At 38.8% G+C, this 24,846-nt stretch overlaps 1 protein-coding gene across 2 annotated transcripts in view; it reads left to right on the top strand.

Moving 5' to 3' along the window:
* The window catches only part of ZNF407 (zinc finger protein 407), a 333,562-nt gene that overhangs the window by 16,580 nt on the left and 292,136 nt on the right, over positions 1-24,846 (top strand). For both annotated transcript variants that reach the window (XM_033154794.1, XM_033154795.1), the window contains exons 2-3: positions 1,431-6,199; positions 16,631-16,745. In XM_033154794.1, the coding sequence (XP_033010685.1) occupies positions 1,498-6,199; positions 16,631-16,745 (4,817 nt within the window). In that variant the 5' untranslated portion in view covers positions 1,431-1,497. The remainder of the gene's footprint in view (positions 1-1,430; positions 6,200-16,630; positions 16,746-24,846) is intronic.

Genomic DNA, 24,846 nt, shown 5'->3' with positions numbered 1-24,846 from the left:
CCTACTCAGTTTGGTTTCTGATGATTTTGTATCAAGTGCTCTGTCAAAAACTAATCTACAGTACCTAGTTTGCGAATATAAGAAATACCTCAAGTTGTTTTTTTCCCAAGGCTGACAGCAGAATTAAAGGAAAACATGGCAACCCCTTTGTAGTGCATGACGTTGTCCCTGGCAAAATGGTGGTGGTTTGGCAAACTGCTGCTTGGGCTGCCAGGGGTTGAGAACCCTGATTTTTTAATCAACTTGTGATGGAAGAATTATTGGTTCTTCCTGGCATTTGTGCTGTGCATGCAGGTCAGGGTTTGGAATGGGTTAAGTGGCTGTGTACCTCCTGTTGCTGTATATTGGGGGTATAGTGCCTTCCAGGGGTTATTGGACTACATCTCCCATGATTCCTGGCCATACTGGCTGGGGATGTTGAGAGCTGGAGTCCAACAATATATGGAAAACATCACATTGGCTATCTCTGCTGCATGTCAACTTGTGAATTTCCTGCATGCCTAATCAGGAAGCACTGGGAACAATGCTGTAATTGGTGGTTGGGAGTTGAATTTCTTAGGAACTCTGTGATGCTATGTTGTCCCTTCTTTGTTCCTATTGCCATTATTGTGTATTTTCCTTTTAGGAGTGGAGGGATCCCAACTACTTATGCCATTGTAATCTCCATGGAAGTGACAGCCATGTTAACTGGACTGTTAAGATTTTCCTGTTAAATCTAGTTTTGTCATTTTGAGGTAGTTACATTTTCTTCATTTTGAGGACAGTTAGTTTCTTAATTGTGAAACTTCTAATTTCAGGAAAGGATACTTCCTCCCCTCCTTCCCCATTGCCCTTTTAACTGAATGCCATGCTATCTTGGAGTACTGTGTCAGGGCTGTCAAAAACAAAGGTCACACTTTTTAGACTTGAATTCCCAGAATGGGCACATTATTTACGCCACAGCTGTGAAACGACTCACTCTGGAGTAGTTCCATTTAAAGCCTACAGTCCTATTGAAATCAGCAAGCACTGGAACTAAGCAACAGCTACATGTTTTAGAATAATGGATCTCAAGGCTGCAGTCTTGTTAAAAGTATTACGTTTTTCAAAGAGAGTCAAAATTTGCTTCTCTCATTGATGAGCATCCTGTGCTAATAGGAGAGACTTGTATGTACATACCGATAGACTTTCTGCTCCATAGTAGCTGTGCAACTGTCCTCTTAAGAACCAGATAATCCTTCCTTAGATGTTTAGACATTATTGGTTTGGCCATGTTTTGCTTTGAGAATGTTACCAAAATAATGAGCTAACAATGTCCCTATAGCCTTTTAAAACAATAGGTTGTATTCAACAAGTTATTAGTTTTATTAGAATAAAATGCTACGTGTTTTTATGTACATACGAAACTAATAACCTTCCATTCTTTTTCTCCCTTTCTCTCTTTTTTTTAGATAGCCCTACATCAGATGAGCTAAATCGCTTTATTTAGAATTGTGCTCTACACAATCTTCATTAAGAATGGATGTTGAAAAAAATCAGAAGAACAATGAAGGTGATGAGAACGTACAAAATGAATTAGTACAAGAAGCTGCTAGAAACGTGTTAGCTGAAAAAGCTCCCAGCGACTCTTTCTCTACCTCAAAAATAGACACATTTTCAGCTGAAGGACAGAAAAACCTGGGTGGAAAGCATGAAGAGTGCGCCACAGTCAAACGACCATTATCCAAATCAGCAGCTGAAGACTGTATGGCAACAAACATAGTTGAAAACGAACCTGCCTCAAAAAGATTAAAGCTTACTGTTGTACAACATGCTGAAGAGAATGAAGGCAAACTATTGAATGCCACAATGTGTGAAGGTAGTGTTGATGGGACAAGTAATACTACAGATGAAACTATAAAAGACGAAGCTATAAGTGCCTGTCAATGTAGTGGTGCTTTATGCGTGCAGCATGATTTCAGGTCTGAGGACAATAGTACACAGCAAATACATGTGGAAAATGAGAATACCCAAGAGGACCAAACACCCCTTCCAGAATGCACATCTTCTTTTCAAAACGATGAAGCCAGTGTTAGCTGTGCAACCAGCAGTGTTGAAAACATTTCTAAGTGCAAAACCCATGAGGAGATTTTTTCCACTTACCCAGATTTAGAAAAGCATATTCAAGAAAGCCACCTTCAGCATTCCAAACAACAGGTGAACCTACACTGTACTGATAAATCAGAACGCGCTCCATCTTTACAAACACATAGCAAGCCAACCACTGGACAGCTTAGATTGTATTTTTGCAATCTCTGTGGTTTTCAGTCTTTTGAGAAAGATCTTCTACAAGCTCATTTCCTTGGCAAGACGCACCTCCGCCGGCAAAATCTTGCTGCCCGGGGGGGATTTGTCAAGATACTAACGAAAAAGCCAATTCATAAAAAACAGTACCTAGTCAAGGAAAAGAATGTGCAAGCAAAACCTGCACTTAATAAACCAAAAATAAGGAATGCCGGTTCAAATCCACTAAAAACTTCAAGCAATAAGCTGAAGAAGTTTAAAACATGCCACCAACTTTTTGTTGAAATGGTGTCATCAAAAAATATTTCTGCAGAAACCACAGAGAACACTACCAATGAAGAAGTGCTTTTCTCCAGTGTGGGTGGAAATGGTGGTGCCCATTCTGAAAAGCTAGAAGTGTCAGGGCCCTCCAAATGTAATCCAGATGTATCAGAACCTGCTGAAGGTAGTCAAGAGACATTTAGCAGTTTAAACACCACAGGAATACTCGATAGATTTCCCCATAAAAGAAATATCTTCTCCCGAAGAATAACTTTCAAGCAAAGCGGTTCTTTCAGATTAAACCAGCAAATTAAAAAACGCTATAATCTTTTGGGATTAGGTAAGAGAAACAGGCCTGACTCCACCTTAAAGCACAGCATTAGGACAGACTTCAGTCAGGGTGATGCATCACAGGTGCCCCTAAAAGTTTTAGAAACTGAAGAGGATTTGTGCAAAGCTGACACAGCAACACGATCACTTGATCCAGATGGAGCCAATGCGTGTTCTTCTGTCACCTTGGAACTTGATAATTCTCCAAAGAAAGCTGTTGAGGCCCAGAGGAGTCTACATCCTTGTACTCATTGTGGATGTACTTTGCCAAACACAGGTTTGGAATTGGATGTTGATGGAGATAAAGCAGAAGAGCTGAAATTTCAGTGTCAGACATGTGGCTATTCTTGTGGAACCAGGGAAGACTTTGAACTGCACCATCAAAGAAACAACCATCGCATGGGCGATTGCAAGATAAATTGCCCTCAGTGTTCATTTTTTGCCCTGGATGAGGTAAGCTTTGGGAAGCACATGCGTGATGAGCATGGCATGTCCCACTGCTGTGTTACCTGCAATTTGTATTTTCTAAATGAAGAAGAAGTAGCAGTTCATAACACAACTGAACAACATATAAGTTTATTAGCTCAAGGAAATACGGTTTCCCCACTTAGTAGCAATGCGACTCAGCAAACAGCATCTTGCATTTTAGTGGAGACAAGTGTTCTTCCAAAGGTTGCAGAAGAAATGCCCAAGCCCTTGGTGATAAATCCTGCTAATGAGTTCAAGGAGTCTGTCCTGAGCAGAACTCAGTTTCAGTGTAAAAAATGTTTTTATAAAACAAGGTCTTCCTCAGTTCTTACCAGGCACATAAAACTTCGGCATGCTCAGGAATATCATTTCCTTTGCAAAGCATGCAACCTCTACTCATTAAGCAAAGAAGGAATGGAAAAACACATCAAGAGAAGTAAACACCTTGAAAATGCCAGGAAAAATAATATTGGCTTACGCTTTGAGGAATGTATTGAAAGGGTATGCGTAGGTGGAAGCGATGGTAAAAAAGCAGCAGAGCCTTCTACTTATGGCAGTCTAAAGACTGTATCGGAAAATGAAAACTTGCCGTTACCCTTCTGTACACTGGAAAATGTATCGATAAACAAAGAACTGTTTCCATCAGGTGAAATGCTGAAATGCAGTGAGTTGGTTCTGGGTAGCGGGCAAAAGAGAGGAAGGCCAAAAGGCACCATTTCTCGGACGTGCCCTCATTGTGGCTTATTGGCTTCCAGTGTTACAAACCTGACGGTTCACATTCGACGAAAGCATAGCCACCAGTACAGCTATTTATGTAAAGTATGCAATTACTATACTGTAACAAAAGGTGATATGGAACGTCATTGTGCTACAAAGAAGCATAAAGGCCGTTTGGAAGCCAATGGGAAACAAAACATAGAGATTATAGTGTGCCCAGAGGGAGGTAATGTTGAAGCCAGTAGCAAGAAGATAAATAGTCCAGGAGGTATGAATGAACTTGTTGACCATGGCAGTTCACCCTTGGACAATGCTGCTTTGGAAAGCCCGGGAAATGATCAGGGCAATGCTATACAAGTACAAGGTGAAAATGTGCTTCAGCTTTCTGAATTGGGTAGAGACCAGAACCCTTCAGAAATAAAGCAGCATATAATTGCAGAACTAGGTAACGTTAACCAAGATAGGGACTCGTTGGCTCAAACAAGATCGTTAAACACAAATGATAACAAGTGTGCTCATTGCAGCTTTGTTGCACATTCATTTTCTTCTCTGGAAGTACATATAAAACGCAAACACACCAAAGAATTTGAATACTATTGCATGGCCTGCGACTATTATGCAGTTACTCGACGAGAGATGATTAGGCATGCAGCAACAGAGAAGCATAAAATAAAAAGGCAATCTTATGTATGCAACACCTCTGGAGAAGAGACAGATGTGGCCGATACTGGCAAGGAGCAGCAACCCACAGATGAAATTCAGATCATACTGGATGGAACAAAATACCAAAACACCGTTGAGGAGAAATGTCTGGATGTGCAGGTCACTCAGAAAGTGAAGAAAGCCCCTAATTATTTGGTTTCGGAAGACGGTGCCCCTTCAGAGGTTCCCAAAGAAGATTGTGTTGCCGATACTGTAGACGTTGAGACAAATGATGGAGTTGACCAAGGCAGGGAAGAGGGAGTCAGTGAAGAAAATGTTCCAAAAGCTGTAGTCGAGGTTTGTGGGGTGTTCACACATAAAGAAACAGTTCGTTGTGTCCTGCAGGAAAATGTGGAAGATCAAAGAACAGTCAAGTCAAATTTTAATTTTACCATAGACACTGGAAGTAAAAACTTAGCTGTTAGCAAAGATTCTCCAGATATGAATTTGATGTCAAATAAGAACAAGATGGAGGAAGACTCTGAAGGTGAACTTCAGAGTATTGCAGTACCTGCTGAGGAAGTGAAAAATGAAGAAATTCAGTTGCCCATCATTTCAGACACATGTTGCACACTGGAGCAACAAACTATTGATGAAAATATTGAAGGAACTATTAAAACTATACATAATTTACAGGAACAGAAAATGACCCAGCAGAGTTCTGCTGTAGAGGAAGAAGGAATTCTGGCAGCTCAACAGGTCGAAGTATCATTAAACAATATTTGGGGTTCAGAGGTCTCAGTAGTTGAAAGCGTTCAAGAAAGTAATGAGGCATCAGATGCTTTTGCTGGTGCTGAGGGCAGAGTGAAGGAGGAGATAGCAGTGCAAAATTGTGGCCAGTTTGATTCCTCTATAGTAAAATTAAAAAGCCATGACGATGGTTGTGATCCGATTGATCACATTGCTGATGGACAAAACCTGAGTGGGCTGAAATCTTTGAAAGTGGATGTCCCACAAGGTGGTGGAAAGAAGAAGAAAGCAGAAGGGCACCCGCTTGGGGAATCGACGCGCATTCGCTGTGATGACTGTGGCTTTTTAGCAGACGGCTTGAGTGGCCTGAATGTTCACATAGCTATGAAACATCCTTCAAAAGAGAAACATTTCCATTGTTTACTGTGTGGAAAGTCATTTTATACTGAAAGTAACCTGCACCAGCATCTAGCTAGTGCGGGCCACATGAGAAATGAACAAGCAAGTGTTGAAGAACTGCCAGAAGGGGGCGCCACCTTTAAATGTGTCAAGTGCACAGAGCCTTTTGATTCTGAGCAAAATTTATTTCTTCATATTAAAGAACAACATGAAGAGCTGCTCCGGGAAGTCAATAAGTATATTGTTGAAGATACCGAGCAAATCAACCGAGAGAGAGAAGAAAACAAAGGCAATATTTGCAAATATTGCGGGAAGATGTGCAGAAGTAGCAATTCCATGGCCTTTCTGGCTCACATTCGAACCCACACAGGTATGTATCAACAAATGGTGCAGGTAGTGCTTTGCAAATGAAAGCTGAGTCAAGACCTTGCTACTCCAGATTTTCAGATTTATATTAATCTCATGTTCACCGCTTGATTTCAGGAGTACTCTTTAGTAGCCAAGGAGCATGAATTTAAACAGAATTTCTTGAAAGTTCTTGAGTGTGATCTTCTGTTTGTCACTACATTTCTTGCAGATTATATCCCCTAGACTCATTATAATTCATTAATCAGATCCCAGCTTATTATCTGAATATGATTTGGAGAACGTTTACCTTTCAAATGGCTGTTTGCCTAATCTAGAGTTGCTTGCAAACTTAAATAAAAATAAAAATGGCCTCCACCTATACCTTCCCCCTCCTTCATTTCTCTAGACCAGGCATGCCCAACCTGCGGCCCTCCAGATGTTTTGGCCTACAACTCCCATGATCCCTAGCTAACAGCACCAGTGGTCAGGGATGATGGGAATTGTAGTCCAAAACATCTGGAGGGCCGGAGGTTGGGCATGCCTGCTCTAGACAGTTCTGATTAGTGTTGTGACAGTCGAACCATAAGGGAAAGCACTACCCAAGTGCTACTGATAGGTTGAGGTGTGGAGAGTGAGCCATCTGATCTGGCAGTACTGCAGGGGTAGGGAACCTCAGACCCAGGGACCCAATGTGTTTTGGCTACAATCTTGCTGACACACACTTGTTGAATTCACGATTAAAATTAGTGATGGGTAATTCACCCCTACAGGATGAGAGGTGATGGCGCTTTATGGATTTTCCTTTGCCCAAAGCAGCAACCTGTTGACAAGTTGGTGGCAATGCTAGCCTAAAGCTTGAAATAGTTTACTTTACCTGGTTTGGATTCAGAAACCACCATTCACATTTAATGGTTGAATGGTGGGTATTTGTTGCTGCATTGCTGTGTAGAGAATGCTGATTTTTGAAAACAAGCATGTAAGGTTATCATGGGATTTGCAGTTTGCTCATGATTTTAGAAGGTAGTGGTAGGGGCAATATAGCACCTGTGAGATTTGGGCCTGGTGATTTAGACTCTGTGCTGTGCCACATGTTCCATTCTCTTTTTATGTTTTATATTAAGTGGAAAAATTTAAAACAACACTTTTGTCGAAAATGCATAAGCTGCAGTTCTAAATTTATGTAAAAATTCACTGCTATGTTTCTATAAACCTGCCATACATTCTTTATTTTAAATAGACAGCTTTTCTAAATCACTGAGCTCTGCTTAGACAAGTGGTGTCTCTCTGGGTTGAATTTATGAGTGGATTTGAATAATAAATTCACATTTCAATGAACATATTTTCATTAAAACTGTAAGGTTTATTTTACTGTACTTTTAAATAATGGCTTATTATAGAAGCTATAGTTTAAATTCATGCAGTGGTTGAAACTTAGTGCTCAGTTACTAGAAAGAAAATGAAAAGGTAAGAGATGCAAAATATTATAAAAGAATATTAATATTCTTTGGTGTAATCCTGAAATAGTTTTTGTTTCCATAGAGAAAAGCAAAGCTGAGGCTGAGCTATGTACTTAAGATTCAGTTGCGGAAAACTGGCATCTTCAGGTGTCTTCTTGTAACTAAAGTATTAATTCTCGCAAACCATCAGTATCAACAGCTTAGGAATCCCAGCCTTCTTTTAGCAAGCCAGTTCTATACTTGTGCAGATCGTTTTAGGAAATGTTTTTTTTTTAAATTTTTGAATTTGGTGATGAGTTTTCCGATGGCACAAACAGTTCACATGGTCAGAACAGTTTTTAGAAGCCCTTTATATGCCCTCTTAAGGCAGATAAAATGGAATAAAACTACAGGGAAGATGCTAATGGAGCTCTCTTTAGAATTCTTTATGCAACTGTCTGGTCAAGACATGTTGCTTATAATTGATGTGTCCATTACTTGAATTCTCTTGTAATTATAGTCAATAAGTCTTGTAAATGTGTTAAAGCTCACTAAAAGCATACAAATTCAAGAACAGAGTAAGGCTAATAATTTAAAATAATCAATGTAGGCATTTCAGCACTTAATTTCCCTTGTGTGTTGATAGCTGATCATTCTTAATCCATTAAGATTTATTTAGTCGTTTACAATGCAAAATAGGTTTGCACTGGTCACTTGTGCCATTTGAAAATGTCCACCAGGTTAAGTGCAGAATGTAGTCCATTAGTCTTCCTTGACTATATGTATTAATTGCATTTAAAATCAAGTTAATGTGGATGTGAAAGTGAGGTAACTATCAATATATGACAAAGCAACCCTACTTACATAAGTTACATCATTGATTGTAACATTTAGTAAAAGTTAGCACACTTTTTAACATCTTGTGCATGTCTTATCAATAAGTGTATTTTTATTCTGCTTTGCATTAGATGTAAATGTGCTGCAAAGGAACCTTTTTTTGGGGTGACAACACATATCTACCATTTCATTTTGCAAGTAATTTTTGGGGAGGAAGAGTTACAGAAGAGGTTTTAATCTATTCTCTTTCTCACTGCACCTTTAAAATGAATTGCTTTTCTGATAACTTTGCTTATGCACATAAAATAGTAATGCTGGTATTTTTATTAATAGTTAACTGGAAGAGGTTTTTCCTCCTCCAATTCCTGGTTTCTTCCCTTCTTCATATTTTCTGATTTACTGAATGTTTTATGTAATGTTTCTTCCCATCTTTGGCACAATAAAAGCAGTTCTATAAAGAAATAAATGGGTTTTGGACACCAAGATTGAGAGGCCAAGGAAGAACACCACAATGTACGCTCCTGCAGGCAGAGGGGAAGGAGCAAACCAACAGCAGAGGCAGATGCTGGGTTCATCTGCATTAGCATAACAGCTTTACAGTGCAATCCAATATGTCTACTTATAAGTATGTCCCATTGAATTTAGTGGGGCATACTTTCAGGCAGGTGGTTATGGGATTGCAGCTTTGCGAATCCACCATCCTACATATGTCTTCTCAGAGGTGAAGCCCATTGAGTTCAATGGGACTTATTCCTAGGTAAGCATGTGTAGGATTGCTTCTTTACATGCCATTTATTTAAAGTGTTTCTCTCTCGAAATCCCCCCTCCCCCGCCAATAACTAGTGATTCCAAATTGTGGAAAATGAAGAGAGTTTCCTTTCCCTGATTCCAAAGCTTCTCACGTAGCAAAGGGGGAGGTTATACAATGTAGTGGATAACAAGCAAGTCCATCACACGGTGACAAGTGAAAATGAGGAAGTGTCAAGAAAAACAACAGAAAGGTTAGAGGTAGAGGACTTTTCAACTTCCAATTCAAATGGGTCTTGCATGCCTAATTAGCAGCCTGAATTCTGAAAATATATATTCACCTATCTCTGTGCTTTACTTGCTTATGATTTCAGTGGGAGTCACAAATGTTAGGGCTAATCATGTGCTTGGCAGAGATACTAATGTGCTCAAGACTAATGTGTTCCAATATTCATGTGCTTAAATGCTTAAACCACTGGTTTTTGTGTGTGTGTGTTTTTGGCATTCTGGTAGTTGTACAGGACTATTGGAGACTTTAGAAATCTCTTGTTCTGAAGATATCTTCTGAATGATCACCAAACGAATTTCAAAATATTAATGCAATATTACTATTATTTTGTAATTTCCCAGAACATTTCAGTTTTACCATACAGTAGGGATGTGTTGAGGGGGAAGAAAGACATTGCAGGGAAACTGGTAGCAAACATTGATTTAATAATCTGTGACACTGAATTGTAAGTGGCATTCAGAGTTAATGCTTATTTAAAAATCTAAGCAGGGTTTCGTTGAAGACTTAAGTAGTGCTGTATACTTAAACACACTAAGAAACATTGAGAAATGAGGGAAGAAAATGCTTACATGGGCCCTACCTACTATTCATACTCTCTGTACTCCAGCCTACATAGAACAGCCATTCAGTTGAGACTTCAAATGTTCTTAAAACATTTCCTTAACCCCTTTAGGGATCCTTCTTGCATTAATTTCAGTGGTGTGGGAGCAGCTTGAACATGATGAGATTTCACATGCCTATGAAAACATCTGTACTTTACAAACACATGGGTAAAGCCAGTCTTGTGGATCTTTTCCCACCAGTTGTTGCCCAAATAGGACAATATCAGCTGGCTGATGGAAGTTTCAGTCCAGCAACATCTGAAGGGCCATAGCTGCCCTATTCTGGCTGTACGGAGACAACTGTCTGACAACCATCAAAGCAGAAAGGGATCTTGCTATGGGGAAGTTGTTCCCATGTTGATGACATGATGCAAAATGGGATCCTTAATCTCTGGGTTGGCTAATCCATCTCTTTGCTGCTTGGTGGTGCTAGGATAGTGGTTCTGAGATGAGAGCTGTACAAAGTAATTTGTCTTCATCAAGATCTGGACTTCACTCTTCCATTTCCATCTGCCTTTTCATAAGCTTTAAGTAACACCATTGATTCTGAAGATAATTTACAGCTAAAAACCTTTGCAGAGTTATGATCGAATAGCAACAAAATGTAGTCTTCCTGGACTACAAAATTATGACAGCAGATGTAATTATTATTAAGTATTGTTAATATTCAATTTGTAGCCCCATTTATATGCTGTGGTCAACTGCACTTTGGGTGAAGCCATCAAGGTTTTGGATTGTGAATAGGTGCCCTAAATGGGAATCGTCTCTTTTAAACTAAGGGCCACATCAGATATTGAAACATCATTCATTCTATGGAAAAAAGTGAGAGGTCTTAAAGCTATAGATAGTAAATGGCATAGTAGTAATGGAAAAGTCAAAACTGGGGAGATGTGTGCTTCACTATTTTTACTTTGGTTGTTTGTGCATTTAGTTTTTCAGTTGCTCAAACTTTTAAAAGAAAAGATAGAACTTAAGCCATTTTGTAAGAACTCTTCTCAAAGGTGGGTTATAAAATAAGTGTGACCCTTTAATGAAAATGTTATGTTTGTAATTCAGCTGGGATTTGAGTTTTACTAGTTTTTAGCTGGAAATTCCATTAAGAGAAATGGTAACTCCCAACTTGTAGAACTTACTTAGCATTCATTTATTTGCTAATTGGTTATTTGCCGGTCTAATGTGATGCCTGTTTACTGTGTAAATAAAACAAAAGTGTAAGGGAGAGGACAGGAGAATAATGAACTTGGGAAGAAGGAAGCATAGAACATTTGGCTGCCATGGATTTGGTAAGGCTTTGTGGAGAAAATTGATTTTGGTCAGGGACTTGAGATGGAGTTTTAGTCTTGATGGAGTGGGGCTGTTCTAAACAAAGCAGATGTCATGAAAATGGGAGCAGGGAAGGAGGAAATGAGCACATCGTAGATGAGCTTGCACAAATGAACAGACAAGCTTGAGGCAATGAACGAGGGAAGATGGCCAAAAGGAGGGCATTGTGAAAATGACCTATGAGATTGATGTAGAAAATCAAAAGGCTCACAGAGTGGTGTACTGATCGGTGAAAACAGGACAGTCCTTACCCCTGCAGCTTGCAATATAAAAAGACATGACCCTAAAGAAAAATGGATTGAGATGGAGGGGAAAATAAGCAAACTCAGGTACCAGTTCTTAGTTACAAGTTCATCTAATAAGCAGCTGGAATGGAAACATCAAGGAGAAGAGGAGCTGAAAGGCACCAGTCTCTCCACTGCACAGATGGGAATGTACCTGTATCCCTCCTCTCTCCTTCTCTTCTGTTGCCCTGAGGCAACAGCTGATGGAGGGAGGACCCTGGCTTCTCAAGAACTGGTGGTGGCTCAGCATCTCTTATTTTCTGCTAAAAACAAACAAAAGGCAAGAATTTAGTGGAAGGACTTTGAATTAATTTAAGAGATAGGAAGGATATCGGAGTGGTGCACTGGAAAGATGAAATTGCATTAACTAATTGCCAAGGCGTAGTTGAGAGTTTTAGCCATAGATAATAGACAGGGTAAGGAATGGAAGACATACAGTGGCAAAGCTCTATGGCGAGGATGGGCAAGCTTCAGCTCTCTGAGATCTACTTACATGTTTCTACTAGAAGGCTGGCATATACTAAGAATTGAGGGCATTATCAGCCCAGGACAAAAAGCCCAACTTCTGGGGACGTAGCCAACTAACGTGTCCAATCATGGATGCATTGTTCAGCGCTGCTTTGGATACAACCAGTGCTATTTTTCTAGAAAAAAGAGCTGTCAGAACTTACCACAAATGCCTGCCTTGTTCTCTTATAATGGTACTGGTGGCCACCTGAGAGGTGCCAGAACTGAAAAAAAAAACTCTGGGTAGAACCCCTGGTTTTTCCCAAGTGTTCTTTGTTTCACCAGCCTAATTTAGGGCATGGGAGGGGGAGTATTTTAGTCATTGCTGTGTTTAGATTGTTGGATGTCAAACTGATGATTTGCAAATCATCAGAGATCAGCCTTCTGCCCATCCGACCCCTGATCTATGTGACAATTTACACTCTTAAAATGGCCTTGTTTGACATTTTTCTTGTGAGTAGTTGGCCCTGTACCACAAACCCATGCTGGAACTCCTCTCTGTTTCCAAAGTATTTTTTCATGGTGGGCAATTGGGGTCGTGGAATTGATTGTTAAAACCATTGCCAATATTTATTTATGTATTGAATTTCTATCCCATCTTTCCTCTGGTGTACATGGTTCCCCCCCCCCTCCTCATTTAGTCCTCACAAAAACCTTGTGAGGTAGGTTAGGCTGAGAGATAGTGACTGGCCCAAGGTCACCCAGTGAGATTCATGGTTCAGTAGGGACTTGAACCCAGGTCTCCTAAGTAACAATATGACACTAGTCACTAAACTACATTTGCCAGGTCCTCCTAGCTGCTAAAAAATGCACGAGACTTAACTATTAATAACCTGTAATTGAACAGCTTCTTTCAAATTACGGAATGATAATCATAATCCAACATGTTGCTGTTGATGATACAGTCTTTGTTGATAATGAAAAATTAATGTAACATTGCAAGGAATGATTCTCAAACTGTCAAAATTGGCCCCAAACTTGTACGTGTTTCAGGGCATAAAGGTTGAATGGGCCCAATGGTATTGATGGAATTTTGACACTTATAAAGAAGAACAGTGTGTGTCAGAGCCCATGGAGAACCAGTGATAACAGAATTGGCACAAATTTAACATGTTTCCGTTGGGAAAAGAATCCAAATGAAAGTGGGGCTGAAGCTGCAGGATATTTTAGCTTTTTGAAATAAAATGGACATATAAATACGAATAGGCTGCTTTACCATAGCCAGTCTTAGTCTTGGCATTATATATTGCCTAATCAGTCTTTAAACTGGTGAGTTAGATCGTCAACTTCAACACTTTGTATTTAATGTGGTGGTAGACTGACTTTACTCAAATTTATTTTATTTTCATAGGTCCCTTTATAGAATGCAGTGTTGATACGGAATGCTGCTAAATTAATGGTTAATTCAGTTTTATCAGGATAATTTAAATAAACTGGAATTTTCCAGTTTGATTGATAGAATGTGATCGCTGTTAGCTGCAGACTCAACCTGCTTTTGACATTTAAACATATAAAGCTGACTAGATATAACCATTCAGGTGCTAAATATATTTTACATCTACTTCTAACAGTAGAAATGGAAGTATTAAGAGATCTGGCTTCATTGTCATTGAACTGTGAAATATTCAACCTTGTCTGCCCGTGCTTAGTACTGTTGACTTTTTTATTTCTGTTGGAAGATTAAAATTAAATGCTTCATTTTTCGTCAGCTTTTGGGAATTAAATTGAAATTTAAGACTCTGAATTTTTTTTTTTAACCAAGATCCTCAATTTAAACAAAGTCTTCTTTGCAGATATTCTGTGTTCAAGGGCACAGCAGAAAGGTTCATTGATCAAGTATGATGTACTGTAACATTTTTCTTATCCGAGCTCTTTTATGTATATTTATTAAAGATCCCATATTTCATATTATGCTTAACTATATTGGAGGAAGTTCTTCACAAAACATATCCCAAATATAATATGAAGTATCTGCAAGCATATTGCACTTACTTTTAACTGCAATTCTGGGATTTATGGATATAGAGAGATCTGCTGGTCTTATAAAAGTTGGAAAGGGTCATGACATACTTTAAAATGATATGTTGCCACTTAATATCCCAGTACTGACACCTGCCAGGTTTAATGACTGCATTTTTGTGATAATATAATTGCCTCAATCTGATCAGAAAGTCAACTTCAGTTGCAGTGTGCTGTTTTACTTTTTTTTTCTTGGCCCGATTGTGTTGCAAAAGAACAAGCGAGTTCTGCTTTCTTGTGGGGTGGGAGGAAATCCTATAATTCTTTGGTCTGTTCTAGGCAGTTAAAGTTTGTTCTTGAAATAAATAATAGCCAAAATGTCAATACTTCTAGTTTTCAGAATAATCATAAATTCCTGACCATAAAACAGTCATAAAGGTGTAATATTTTATTCACTGTATATTCATACACTGCATGTCATTGCAACAGAAAGGCAATGAATCATTCTTTCGGTATTGTCAAAAAGGAAAAAGAAGAAGCGTAAGAGCAAGATAGACCTAAAATATCGGTACTAAGGTTTAAATTTACCGGTACTCCTTATCAGAGTGTGTAGCATAGTCAAAATAGGTAATCTGCTCAAATATATTTACAGTATCTTACAAATTGAACATTTTTAAAAGGTACATCACTTCTGGTTGATTTTTGTGGAAATTGTGCACGAGCAATCTTTCACTTAGCACCTTCTACATGAAGCACATCCACCCACAGGAAATTCTGAAGCTCCGGGATAGAGCATCTGCCTTGGATGCAGAAAGTCCTAGGTTCAATCCTTGGTGTCTCCAAGTAGGACTGGGACAGACCCGTGTCTGAAATCCTGGAGAGCTGCTGCCAGTGATTGTGAACCAGCGTTTCCCAAACTTGGGTCTCCAGCTGTTTTCAGACCATAATTCCCATCATCCCTAGGGAGCAAGACCAGTGGTCAGGGATGGTGTGAATTATGGTCTGAAAACAGCTGGAGACCCAAGTTTGGGAAACGCTGTTGTAAACAATACGGAACTAGATGGACCAGACTTCGTGTAGGCAGCCTTCTGTGCTCCTTGGATCATGACCATGCCTGGAAACAACAAGTGCTCCTGAGTAAAACTCCAGATACACTGGGAAAGCAGGAATGGCTCTCACTCTTTTTGGAGTAATGGTCTTTAGCAACCCTTTACATTTTAGGAGTTAATACATGAGTGGCTTTGAGAAGCACCATGTTTGACCATGAGATGCAACATTCATGCAAAGTATGGAAGTTCCCAAACTCTCAGGTCACATAACGATAACTTAAAATACTTCTTTATAGTATTTCAGAGATAGGGAACCTGTGACCCTCAAGATGTTATTGGACTTCAGCTCCCATCAGCTCCACCTAACATGACTAATGGTTAGAAATGATGGAAATTGTAGCCTGGCAACGTCTGAAGGGCCACAGATTCCTCATCTCTGCTGTATCCAATGGTTTACCTTCTGTTTCAGGCTCCTTGATCCAGCAGAGACTTCCCCTTGAACAATGGGAAGGAAAAACTTTTTTTCCAATTCATCCTCCCCCATGCAGTTCCTTGCAGCACTTTCCGCATTGTTCCACAGTGTCTGATAGACATCTGAAGCTGTTTTGTGGGGCCACAGCGGTGCAGGGGGAATAAATAAAGAACATCCCTTTTTCTACAGATGGAACCCTCCATTAAATCCAGGAGTGTTCCATCAGCAGAAGGACACCATTGGATACAAGCCATGGTAAATACAAATGTTGTGAAAGCTCTAGATGGTGAAACTCGAGGTTAGCATGATCTGCAGCAGTCCATTTTTCTAGCCATTTCTAGGATGTGATGGGTTATGATTTTGCTTTTGCAAGACAGCTTTGAGTACAAGTGGAAGGGAAAGATTGCCTTGTCATGATACTTCCACCTTAACAAATGGCTGTGAGAATCAGAAACCATTTCAGTATGAGTTCCATTGAAATGAACTAGAACAGGCTTCCGCTGGGTTACAACCTGAGTTCTAGCCGTATTATAATAGGTGAAAACTGTGGAAAAAGTTTTGTGGCCTCATTTTAAAGTTCCCCAAGTGTCTCATCTTCTAATTATCGATACTGTTTCTATAATAAGTGAGTGCTCATTAATGAAAACCCATTCTTGCTTAACTTTTGTGTTTGAACTTCAGGGAAGTATCTTTAATGAGAAATATGTGGCACGTACCCTAACAGTATCCCTGGAGTTATAAATGTATGCAATAGAAAAATTTCTTTTCAGGGCTAGGCAAGATTCTGAAACAGGTTAAATATTGGATATTAATTTCCACACCCACCCACTTAAAATATATAAAAAATAAAAAATAAAAGGCCATTTTCTTCACAAACTGTGATTTCTTTATCCAAGGGTAATATAATATTCTAATTCAACTCCTATCTTTATGCTAAATGTTACTTAGGATCAAAGCCGTTCAAATGCAAGATTTGCCACTTTGCAACAGCTCAACTCGGAGATGCCAGAAACCATGTCAAGAGGCACCTTGGGATGAGGGAATACAAGTGTCATGTCTGTGGGTGAGTAAATTGAAACCGTCCCTCCCTTGGTTAACCAGAGAGGAGTGTAGGCTATGCATTGTTTCAGCATTCAAAATGGGGATGTGAGCAAGAGGGGCTAAAATTATGCATGCATATCCTCCTTCCCATTGTTATGGTAAATTCCTTAAATACAGTTATGACATTCTTTTCCTACTTCTAATCCAGTACTGCAGATGAGCAATTTTATGGGCTACAAGGTCAATTTGAACCTGTAATCTGTAAATTGACTAAATTATAGGATGTTCATTCACATTGCCAGGGAGAACGGTAAATTCCTTTTTAAAGGCATGAAAAATAATATAGACTTCAATTTAGTATGTGTTTTGTGTATATGTGCACATACATGCATTTGTGCTATATCTTGTTATAGTTCGAGCTCAGTTAACAGATTATGGGCTCCCGTAGAGTTTTTGCACTGCAAGAGACACAGGAGAAGAAAACTTCCAAAGAATTGCGTATATTGCTGCACACGAGTTTTGTGTGTGTGTGTGTGTGTGTGTGTGTGTGTGTATAAAACCAGAGGCATCTTGCATATGTTGTAATGCCTCAGAAAAACCTCTGCTTCCCTTTCCCCCTTGTAATGGCTATTCCGTCCAAAGGACCATTCGTAATGTTTAATTGTCCTTCAAATGTGTTGCATTTAATAGGGAGGCTCAGAGACTCTTTAATGCAAAACTAATTAATTTAGCAGAAATGTTTAAAAGGTTTTAAAATGCCATGGCATATATGGTACATCATAGGACATTCAGAGGTGGGTTTTAGTACTGCGCTTCTATTAAAAGTGTATTTTAATGTTATTATGCTAAAAGAATTAGCTAATATATGCTTCATATAAAAGCGCTTTCCTCAAAACAAGTTAAGTTGCTGCAGAAGCCTGATGACTAGTATGTAGAATGGCAGAGAGGTTCAGATGGATCACACAGTGCACGCCAGTACAGAGAGGTGGGTGGGTAGGAATATTTTTTGCCAGGTTTTAATCCCGTCAACTCTTGCAATTAAACACGCCTTACGAACAAAGTGAGTGAAATGTTCAAAAACAAATTAGAATGCAATTCACCGATTCACGTGCCTGCTACACAAATAAGTGCTGTTAGATCGGTAAGGGTGGTTTTTATGTCCTGATGGGAGGAGTGGATCGCGAGTTGATGGCTGAATTGCTTTAAAACTCAGTGGAAGCAATTATGAAAGTTATCCACTGTAAAATAATGGAGGAGGATCTTCCAGGCCTTTGGCTGTGAATGCCACCAGCGAATGCTACATTTTGGCAGCCGCCTGTTTTATAAATGACAACAATTCTGTGCGGAAGACGCTCTTGACTTACCAACAACTTTGGTCTGAAAATGAATAAATATGGATTCTGAGAAAAAGAACTTGAACTTGAACTATGAGTAGCCAACTATACATTGTCTGGGGGTTGGTGGTGGTGGTTTGGCATTGACACACATTTTTTTAGTGACTGATGCAGCCCTTGCAGTTAGTATGTTCTTACATATTTGTGAGTGGTGGTGGTGGTGGGGAAGAGAAGTTGCTGGTTTTGTTTGGTCATTCGAAAAAACAGGACACATAAACCTGTCATTTGTCAAAGTGCCTTTGAATGCCATAACCAGCGATTTCATCTCATTGTTCTTGTGTCATGTTACATAATTAACTTGTGATACTGTCAAGCTACTTGTGCACATGGCAGCTAATGGAAAGACAAAATACACAAAAGTCTTCCTCATATAGGCCTTTTGTTCTGTACAGCTAAAATAATAAATTTTAATCTGATACAAATCAAAACTATTGGTACATAACCATGGCTGAATTGGTAAAGAAATGTCATCTGCCAAATTGTAATGATTTCAAAGGAGAATTCGAAGCAAGAAGGATGGTCAGCGCACTTTGAACTGTCAGCCAAATAATTAATATGCCAACCTTTTAGTGTGTGTGTAGCATAACACACTGTGCTGTATTTCTGCCATGTTAACCAAAAAGATAGGGTATTTTGTAGATTAAAAATAAAGTGGCAACATAAAATTGCTGGGATTGGCTATCAGGTTAGAGCATTGGTACATTAACACCACTGACAATGTCAATTCATTATCATTGATGGCTAAATAATCTTAGAAATGCTCAGTGGACCTATTAGTTCCTGAATATAAGCAGCTAGTGCTGCATTTCTTCATTAGCTTTAATTGCTATAAATTTACCTTTTTAAAAAATCATGTTTTAAAAGGTGAAGTGATCTTTCAGGAACATTAACTTGGTAATTTTGTCACAAACAGAAGGTCCTGTACTATGTTTTCTTTTCTGCAGTAGTTAAAAATTCTATCCCGTGACTTTTAGATTCCAAACAACAAGCTTTCTATTAGGTGGAATGTTAACTTGTTTTTAAAATTGCTCCACAACCTGTTTGGGGTTTCTTTTTTAAACAAGGTGAAATGTCAGTGCAAGGCTGTGGATAATTGTGGATGTAAGATATCCCTTGATTGCCTTGAATTTTGTTATGAATTGGAAAGTGAAAACCCTTTGTAAAGTAATGCCAGTCTAAATGCTAAAAATGAACAGAGGATTTTATGTACTGTATCTTGTGTAGCACAGTCAACACAAAGGGGTGTGGGTGGAAAGACAGCAGTGTTTTTGCATGTTGCTTTTATTGTTTCAAATCGAAGTTTAATTTTTTCCAGCTGCACAGTAGAAATACTCTGCCATAGAAATTGGAGGCTACTAATCTTTCAGCATTTGAAATAAACCGTCTGCTACTCATTTCCTTATCGGCAGATGTGTGGTGATTGTTTTCCTTTGCGTTATGTTCATGAATGGGAAATGCATCCCTTATTTGAGAAGGGATCTGTTTTCAGTGAGTATCCAACTGCTACCTATTTAAATTTAATTTTCAGAAGTCTGGCTATGAAGTTGTTCATGACACGAAAATTAGAAAATCTCACTGGTTTCCCAGCATTTACTTTTGTGTGTGTGGTTTTTTTTTGTTTTTGTTTTTTAAAAGCTTGCATAGTGGAATATACTGAAAAGGCTTATCATGCACTTTTGAGATTTTATGCCTCAGGTACATGAAAAATGAATTGTTCAGCACTTCAGATTTTAAACAGAATTTATGAGCAACTTATCATTTAAAAATACATCTACTTTCCCCTTGCCTTTGCTTTTGGATATAGAGCTTTAAAAACACACACCTTACGTTAGAGTTATTTACCTTCCTTTCTATTTTTCTTAAGTTGCCTATGTATAAATAAAATGACTGCAGCAGAAATCAGTAGAAGGATTTTACGTCTCCAAAAATGTTAATCATTTGAAGTCAACCTATCTGTCCTTTTTCTGCATTTTTTCCAATTACTTTAAAATGTATCTATTAAAATGTGACCACAGATCAAATTTCAAATCGTTATTTGCAGTACACAGTTTCCCATTCCTTAAAAAGGGGGTGTATTCAGTTTACTTTTTTTGTTTTGTTTTCTTCTCCCACACATCATTTAGAGAAATATTTTGAAACTTCATTTGAAGTTTGACCATGGCAATATTGCCAGTGCCTTGACCCAGATGTGTTCGGTAGTAGTAAAGTTGTTATTTCAAAGAGGCATGAAAAGAAGTGTGAAGTAAATTGAAGGGGTATGTCATATGTTAAGGTCATACGTTAGTATTTTTTAAAATCAATGATATGTTTCATGGATTCAAAAGCTTCTGAAGAAAAGTTGACAGTCTACAAATATTTGAAACTGAAGTATTCATATTGCTCCTTTTCTGTGGTTTGCTACCAGGGATTTATTTTGTCACATAAAAAAATTATGTGTATATTGGGTTTTTAAAAATTAGTTTCAGATTATACGAACAGAGATACTTATTTCAGCACAGCAATAACTTGCGCTTCCAAAGTGCTTCTGTTTAGTCTTCCCCTTAGAGAACAAAGAAGATTCATTGTTAAATGTACCATTACGAAGAGACGGAAATGTACTTTGGGTTTTTACATGTGTCTTAGTGTTGCTGCAAGTGAACTGTTTGTTCTGTGGCCAGATAAATCTTTAAATAGAAAGTTGAAACTTCAGTAAAACTATTTCTATGTGAGATTACCTATTTTTTGTGCATTAGAAGGGGATCTCTGTGTAGATGATTATAATGTCACTTTCTGACCTTTGCAGCTTGAATAATTGTAAATCATTGCTTCATAACGTGTCAGAGAATGTCTGTACTAGGCAATTAAATGGCAGAATATAATAGACCAAATTATTGCCTGTCATGTTTTCAACAACACAGTTAGTATTTGAGTTACACTTAATCATTACGTGCATTAGCAACTTCATTGGAATCCCGCTTCAGGCTGAGCATGAAATACATTACATTATTTAAACCTCTAATGGTAGAAGTCATTTATTTGTGTTGAAGTGTACAACATGCAGAGTTTCATAAAGCAAGGAACACTTGAGAGCTTAATTTATCCAAATCAAAGTCTAAAGGCAGATAAACACAAGTGGCAAAAATTAGTAATTTTTATAGGCTGGAAATATTTAAAAATACATGGTTGTGAGTAATTGTAGGCAGCAGGAATAAATTAAAATCACTATTTTTAGTTGTCTCTGAAAACTAAAGCTGTTGTGTGCTTAAATCATCACATACACCATGGCATTGCATTTTTTGACTGAACAATTAATTACAGCCATCATAACCACAGCTGTATCCAAATAAAACAATGCTTGCTTCTGCTGCTCAAATCATCAGAATTAACCATACTGGAGAGGAGGCAGCCCAAGACCCAACAATGCTTCAACCTGTGGGTGTGTGGTGACAAAGGAAAATACTGTACCAATTATGATATATTTCATTGTCAAGTCACACTTTGATTTTAAAAGTCTTTTGGAAATGCTCGAAAAACTATGCGTACAAAGATAGCATATGAGCTGTAGACTGATTTTATTCCTTCTATACTCAGAGGAGATTTAAAGCGTGGGTTAGACTTGCCACATATCAGTTGTATTCCTACCCTTCCGTTAGATATCACAATATGTTTTGCCCTTGCATACTTTTTTTCATGGAGTTGTTTCTTGCTGCAGTTTCTAGTCACTTAGCTTTATAGCCCACCTTATCCTCGAGGGCTCAGGGCAGCTGGTAATAAACTTTATTAAAAACTAGTTTTTAGTACCACAATTCAGCTGGAATACAGATAGATAAAAATACAATAGCTTAAATATTGCAATGAAATTTTAATAACTGGTGAGGTTTTCGTCAACAAGAGGTTTTCCAAATGTTTTCTGGCGATCTGTTGATAGTGCTGCTGGATGTTGGACAAGGAAATGTTGGTACTTGAGAGTTTTCTGAGGGCTGGGCTTAAATTAATCAGTGTTTTGCTTTAACATGTAAGGGGGAGGGCTAAAAGGTGTCAAAAAGGTCTTGCTATCGAATAGCTAGCAGTATGCTTCACTAGTTAGTGTCCAGTATGGCAAATGAAGCAGAAAAGTCAAGGCCAACTTCCAGTTGTAATGCTGTATGAAAAACGTATTTTTATCCACCTGTACTTCAGTTGAGTTATGGCAGTGCTTTTGTTGGACTTGCTGAAGTGAAAAGATATGAAAAGTACATACTTAGCTGAATATATGTTTGTATTTGAGTTAGGGACACTACCAGTGATTTATACCTATACCTCTACTATATATAACCTAATGCAATGCACTTTCAAACTGCAATTATAAAGATACATGCAGCTATGTGATTGTGATATATTTGCTACGTAGAACAAGTACTGCTTCTTCGAGAGGTGTTTCATTTTATTATTATTTTTTCTGTGAATGGTTCTGGAAAAACAGGATACATTATTGGATCGCAGAAGCATTTGCTGCAGGACATGTCCTGTGTTTAATAAAAATGAAATGATTGCGAATGGTGCATCCCACTTGGTTGCCATTGCTCTATAGAATTTATTATACTTAGGTGTGGTGATGTCCAATAGGATAGGATTTCTCATAGAGAAAAATGTATTGTCTATTCAACAGAATGAAATGCTGAGATGCATGTCTGAGTTGGTAACGATTCAGAGGCCTTTTTGCAGACTTGGCTGAATCTGGACTCCATTTTACATTGCAGTCCTTGTCTAGACATATTTTTTTATATATAAAAAAACAGATTTGATGACAAGACAGGGTTCTTGACAGGACTCTTGGCTAAAGAGTATTAGACATTCTAGATAATATTTTCTTTAAGGATCCTATTTAGATGTTTATTTTCAAGGATCTAGATCTTAAATTTGTCATAATTGCCCCAAACAAAGGAGGCCAGAGATCACCACCAGCTGGCCTGTCTTCTTTTAATAGACAACAAATGTAGGAAAAGGTAGTTTTGTCAGAATGCCTAAGACTCTTTTACAGATGCCCATCTTGGAAGCTACAAGTCCTGGGACCAGGACCAGCATTGCATAGTGGAGGAAGGGAGACTTCCAATAAGACAGTTGTTGCACCGGCAATGAAATGACGTGACGACAGGATGGTATCAACGGGAAGGCAACCCCGAGCCACACCCGAGGGCTCCCTTTTATTAGCAATCTCACACACTGGTTAATGATTAGTTCCACAGGAACAACTTCAGGAAACAAATAAGGAAACATACAGCCCAATGGTGATACATCCATACCATATAAGGAAATGCTCCTACACAGGGTACTCTGGTAACACCCCAAAACTACCCCACATGACATCTGTCAGGGTAGAGTTAGAAAAAGAGTTAGAATGTTCACAGAGGCAAGGGTTAAGTGATGACTCCAACTCGGGGGAGGGGAGGTACAAGCCAGTCCTCACGAGGAGGTTAGAAAAAGAGCGGGAAAAGCCTTTTGAGAGTTGCTGGTCAGGGGAGAAGCAGAGCTCAGAAGGAATCTGAACTGAATGACTCTGTGGAATGATAGTTGAAGTTAAGAACTATTTATTAATACTGTTTGTGAATTCTTAATAAAAATTATAAAAGACCAAGAGACGTTTGTGTGGTAATGTGAAGAGGAATCGACCAGCCCTGACAACATCTCCATTGCATACGTGCTCATCCTCCATGCCTCTCTCTCATGCACCCCTCCCGTGCTCATCTTGTGACTTTCCAGTACTTTCCAACCACTCCTTTGTTCTGCTGTCCCGCTGACCTATATCTCCCGTCCTGATGTTCCAGGGTCAGTGTGGTTTGCCAGCGCTGTATTTCTAACCTTGGCAGAATCGACGTGGTTTGCCAGCACCAATCCGACCATATTCCCTACAGACAGTTAAGTGGAATAGTGGCAGAGAGGAAGAAGTTCTACTCTAGCGCACATTATAATTGAAGATGAAGAAGAGTTTATGGGTCCATAATGTTCACCTTGGATTGAAGTCACCAAGTTTCATGTACCAAACCAGGTGATTATCCATACTAACCATATCTAGGCTGGTGGTGCCTTGCAAAATGAAGTTCCTGATGACCAACAGGGATAAAAGATTATAAAGACAGAATGAAGAAGTGGGTCAAAACTAGCCAAGTGAATTTCTTATGTAAATGTCTGCATTTAGGTAGGAAAAATCAGATGCAGAACCAGAGGATGGATACACTTGGCTTCACAGCAGTTCATGTGAAAAGGATCTAGAGTTTTTAGTAGACCATAAGCTAAAACTATTCAGTATTGTGATGTAGCAGCAGCAGCTTCTGCTAAAAAGGCTAATGTAATTCTAGGTTTCATCAACAAAAGTATTGTGCTCAGATCATGAGAAGGAATGGCATCACTCCATTCTGCTTCGGTCAGATTTCATCTGGAGTCTTGCATCCAGTTCTAAAGCCATTTAAGAAGGACACTGACGAACTGGAATGAGTCCATAGGAAAGGAAGAAAAAATTGTGGGGGTGAGGGGTTGGAGACCAAAAACTGAGGAAACTTGAAGGAGTTGGGTATGTCTGGCCTGAAAAAGAGACAATTAAGAGATGATAATAATGGAGTTGGATTAGATGCCCTTTGTGGTCACTTCCCCTATGTGATTGAATGATTCTAACAAGCTCTGTGTAACAGAATCGTTGACAGCATGCCACCACTGCGCCTCTGCTCCGTTGTCTGATAAAACCCGAGGAAATAAGTTAAGCATGCATAAACTACT

The sequence above is a fragment of the Lacerta agilis genome, chromosome 7 (genome assembly GCF_009819535.1).
Source record: "Lacerta agilis isolate rLacAgi1 chromosome 7, rLacAgi1.pri, whole genome shotgun sequence".
NCBI lineage: Eukaryota > Metazoa > Chordata > Lepidosauria > Squamata > Lacertidae > Lacerta > Lacerta agilis.
This window is presented reverse-complemented; position numbering and strand designations above follow the sequence as displayed.